General features: G+C 45.2%; 1 protein-coding gene across 1 annotated transcript; it reads left to right on the top strand.

Moving 5' to 3' along the window:
* Positions 1-1,922: 1,922 nt before the first annotated feature.
* On the top strand, positions 1,923-4,887 carry LOC126796823 (uncharacterized). The gene is made up of 5 exons (XM_050523549.1): positions 1,923-2,650; positions 3,114-3,289; positions 3,398-3,781; positions 3,866-4,061; positions 4,140-4,887. Exons 1-5 carry the CDS (start codon positions 1,923-1,925, stop codon positions 4,885-4,887), a joined length of 2,232 nt encoding a protein of 743 aa, XP_050379506.1.

The raw sequence follows: 4,887 nt of genomic DNA, 5'->3' as shown, positions 1-4,887 counted from the left end.
AGACAACACGTACATGGTGTTTCTATTCAGAAGAAACAACAGCGAAGTAATGTTGCGTAAACTGCACAATCTAAATAGGTGCCAAAAAGGTCTGTAAGTAGGCCAGGCCACCAGGAACCAGTTCCAGAGAAAATCAAGCCACAGCTTGAATGGAAGCTGAAGATCAAATAACCAGTACCAGTGGTTCCAACAGTAAAAGAACCAACACTTATGGTTCCAGAGATAGTTGAGGTTGCGGCAGTGGTTACCCCTCCAAAGGCCCATCAAGAGCAATCGCTAACGGAGTATCTCGGAAGCAAGTTCCCCTCGCGAACGCCAACTGGGTCAATTCCGGACGACGATATGGAGGAACCAGGGTGTAATGAGCAAGTGTTAGAACAATCTGATCCAGAGGATGAGCTTGAGGACAGTTATGATGAAGAAATAACAGCTACCCCAGACTGCAGCATGTTTAACCTTTGTCATGACGATAACATCGAGGAAGGAATACCGGGGCTAGATACTGTTCCTAGTTGCAACATGGTGTTCACTTTGTCCTCAAAGTATGCTCTTCCAAGGCTGATACCATCTCATCTATTCATCGGAGGTGAGTACATGCCCAGGACGTGGGTACAGTCGCAGAGTTGTCATCTACAGAGGTGCCAACTGTTGAGAAAGACACGAGGAAAGACGGAGCTGATAAATCTCACACGATGACAGAGCTCCAAAGATTCTTTATGATGTTCACAAAGCCTACAACGACCATGACTCAGCACATTAAACCTTTATACATATAAGCTGAGATGGAGGGTAAGAGAGTGAACAAAATCCTCGTCGACGGCGGTGCAGCAGTTAGCATTATCACAGTGAAAACAGTCGAAGCACTTGGCATTACAAAGGAAAAACTTCTCAGTAGCAATCTTAAGGTCAGGAGTTTTGCTAGCAACTTAACTAAGACCTTGGGAGTTTTGATCCTCAAAGTCAAGATATGACCTTCTGAGCTGTTCCAGACATTCTTCGTTACAGGTTGCACCGCTCCATACAACATCATACTTGGTAGGATTGGATACATAGGGCTTACTGCATCCCTTCTACCATTCACCAAGAAATGCTGATGTGGGATCCCGCAACAGATAAGGTAGAGCTAGTGAGAGCAGATGATCGACCATACTCAGTCGCTTCCTGCATTTTGGATGCATAGTACTATTATGGTGACATAAGGCCTTTAGGAGTTGCCGGAATCGATACCAAAGGTCGTCCAGTTGGGGTGACTTCTACAGAATTGACGCGATAAGGTTTAGTACAGGTTAAAACAGACATAAATAGACCTGGCTTCATCGTGAAAGCAAAAAATAATCATCAATGAGTATATCACTGGCCAAAGAGCAAGAGCAGGCCTATGCGTCCTTTCTCCAACGTTTATCTATTTACAGAGAGGAACAAGAGGCTTGGGGGCAGTGGCGCTAGTCGAGTGCATCGAGGATGATTTAACTGAGGTTTAAGCAAAGGAGGAGTTCATTCAACCAGCACCTGCAGCTTTGGATGATACTCCACCTGAAGTGAAAGATCCAGCGGAAAAGATCAATCTTGGGACTACAGAAGAGCCTATGGAGGTTGGAATAAGTAAACACTTGGATGAAGAACTGAGACAACGTTTGATAGAGTTGTTGCAAGAGTTCCGCGATTATTTTGCTGAGAAATTTGAGGACATGCCGGGCTTGTCGCCAGATTTGGTTTGCCATCGCTTGCCCATAATGGAAGGGTATAAGCCTGTACAACAAAACCCACGGCGAATGAGTGCAGACACAGCAAGGGCAGTCAAGAAAGAGGTTCAAAACATGTTTTAAGCCAGCATTATCCGACCAGCTAAATATTCTCAGTGGTTGTCAAATATAGTACCAGTGCGAAAGAAGAATGGGAAAATTCACGTGTGTGTGGACTACATGAATCTAAATGCCGCAACACCAAAAGATGTCTATCCAATGCCTGTGGCAGATATGTTGGTAGATGCAGTCGCAGGACACGAGCTACTGTCTTTTATGGATGGCACCGCTGGTTATCACCAGATTCCTGTTTATGAACCGGATAGACATAAAACAGCGTTCAGATGCCCAGGGTTCACTGGAGTGTTTGAGTATAACAATATGTCATTTGGGCTGACCAATGCAAGGGCTACGTACCAGCGAGCGATGAACCTGATTTTCCATGATGTGCTGGGGGGTATTCTTGAAGTTTATATAGATGACGTGGTGGTTAAGTCTAAGAAGAAAGAAGATCACATCGAGCATTTAAGGACAGTGTTCAGCAGGATGCGAAAGCACAAGCTCAGGATGAACCCAGCTAAATGCATTTTTGGGGTTCGAGCAGGAGACTTCTTGGGTTTCATAGTGCATGAAAGAGGTATTGAAGTCGCGGAGGACAAGTCAAAAGCGGTTCTAGACATGCCGGCACCTAGGAACAAGAAGGAACTTCATAGTTTGCTTGGGAAAATAAACTTCATTCGACGCTTTATTTCTAATTCCGCTGGCAAAACCGCAGTCTTTTCTCCTTTGATGAAGCTTAAAACGGATCAAGAGTTTCAGTGGGGACCTGCGCAACAGGAAGCTTTTGATAAAATTAAGGAATATCTTACTCATCCACCTGTTCTTAGACCCCCACGACCTGGCATACCGTTGAAGCTATACATCTCAGTTTCTCCCTACTCAATAGCAGACTCTTAGGACAAGATGGTGATGGAGAGGGGGCAAGAAGATTAAGCATGCAGTTTATTACCTGAGCCGGACCTTATTAGAAGATGAAACTAGATACTCGCCAATTGAAAGGTTGTGTTTAGCTTTGTACTTTGCTGGTACTAAGCTCCGCCATTACATGCTGTCCTTCACTACGGTGGTGGTAGCACAAACCGATTTAGTGAAGTATATGCTTACCAGACCTATGCTTAGGGGTCGGATTGGCAAGTGGATCTTGGCGTTATCAGAGTTTTCTTTACAATATACACCTTTAACGGCGCTCACAGGACAAGCAGTGTCTGACTTTTTGTTGCATCATCCTATTATGGAGGACATCGAAGACCAGAACTTCTTGGTTGTTTCCTTTGTTCACACTTAGCCTTGGGTTCTGTATTTTGATGGCAGCATCACTGATCATTTGTCAGGAGCGGGTGTTGCATTGGTTAACCCTTCCGGGGTCAGACATTGTTACTCTTTTCAACTAGAATGGAAGTGCACTAACAATCAAGCAGAATATGAGGCAATCATCATTGGCCTGGAGCTTTTGCTTGATCTGGAAGTAACCGAGGTGGAGGTATTAGGTGACTCACTCCTAGTCATTAACCAGCTCAAGGGTGTCTACAAGTGCAACAATTTTACATTACTCCATTTTTGGGAGCGAGCATCGGAATTGTTAGACTAATTTGCAGACGTGGTGCTTGATTATATTCCTAGGGAACGAAATTTCGCTGCCAATGAGTTAGCACAGTTGGCTACATGCATTCGCTTGGCAGATGGCGTTCGCGAGAGGATTCTGAAGGTTCAGAGACGCACATTACCTTCATTTATGGCAAGGAAAGAAGTTAACGATGATTGGTTGGTTGCTGTCCTCGACACTATTGATGTGGATTGGCGACAACCGATTAGTCAGTACCTCACTGATCCTTCTGCACCAGTGGACAAGAGGGTTAGATATTTTGCTACTAACTACGTCCTTCGAGGTGGTGAACTATTGCGTAGGGCAGAAGAGGGCTTGTACCTGCGATGCATCTATGGAGCTGAGGCTAAGAGGTGCTTACGAGAGGTTCATTGTGGTAATTGTGGTTCTCACCAAGCTGGTCCAATGATTAGATGGCTCATTCGCTGATATGGTTTCTTTTGGCCTACCATGCTCAAAGACTGCATCAGCTTTGCGCAAGGTTGCATCGAATGTCAAATGCATGGACCAGTCCAGCATGTGCCAGACGTTCCTCTGCAACCAATAATTAAACCTTGGCCAGGTCGCGGTTGGGATTTAGACTTTATTGGGGGGATTCATCCAAATTCTTCCTTACAGCACAAGCACATCTTACTGGCCACAAATTTCTTCACCAAGTGAGTCGAGGCTATACCAGTCAGGACGACATCTTCAGAGGTGATCACTGACTTTATCTTCAAATATATTATCACCAGGTATGGCATTCCAGAGTGTTTGGTAGCAGACAGGGGGGGGGGGGCAGGTTTCAGGACTGATAAGACTCAGAAGTTCTTAGCTGTCTATGGGATTAAGTTTCTGCATTCCAGTCCTTATTATGCTCAATCGAATGGCCAAGCAAAAGCTAGCAACCGCGTGATTATGTCTATCCTTAAACGAATGTTGGATACAAATCCGCGATCTTGGCATACCGAGTTGGATCACATATTATGGGCTTATCGAACGTCCAAAAGAACTCCAACCGGTACTACACCTTATGCTTTGATGTATGGACATGATGCAGTACTTCCTATTGAGGTTAATGTTCAGTCGCTGAGGGTTCGCGAGCAGCACCAGTTGATTGGCGAGGACTATGTCCAGGCTATGTATCAAGAACATGAAGACTTGGATTCTCGCCGGATGGAAGCTCTCGACAGCCTTATGGCAGAAAAGCAGAAGATAGCGCGGCTATATGACAAACGCACGAGAGGACGCAGCTTTGGAGTTGGGGACTTAGTGTGGAAAGCTTGTTTGCCCTACGGCGAGCGAGTTGATGGTCATGGTAAATGGTCTGCTAAATGGGAAGGTCCTTTTGTGATTGATCGAGTAATGGACAAGGGCGCTTACTATCTTCGCGACACTGATGGGAATGTTCACAGGAATCTCATGAATGGTTGCCATCTTAAGAAGTACTTTCCTAGTGTTTGGGAGTATGAAGATCCACCGGCAGCGGTGCAATCCCAGTAA

Source organism: Argentina anserina, chromosome 6 (genome assembly GCF_933775445.1).
Source record: "Argentina anserina chromosome 6, drPotAnse1.1, whole genome shotgun sequence".
In the NCBI taxonomy this organism is placed as follows: domain Eukaryota; kingdom Viridiplantae; phylum Streptophyta; class Magnoliopsida; order Rosales; family Rosaceae; genus Argentina; species Argentina anserina.
The sequence above is the reverse complement of the archived record's forward strand: the minus strand, read 5'-3'. Positions and strand labels throughout refer to the sequence as shown.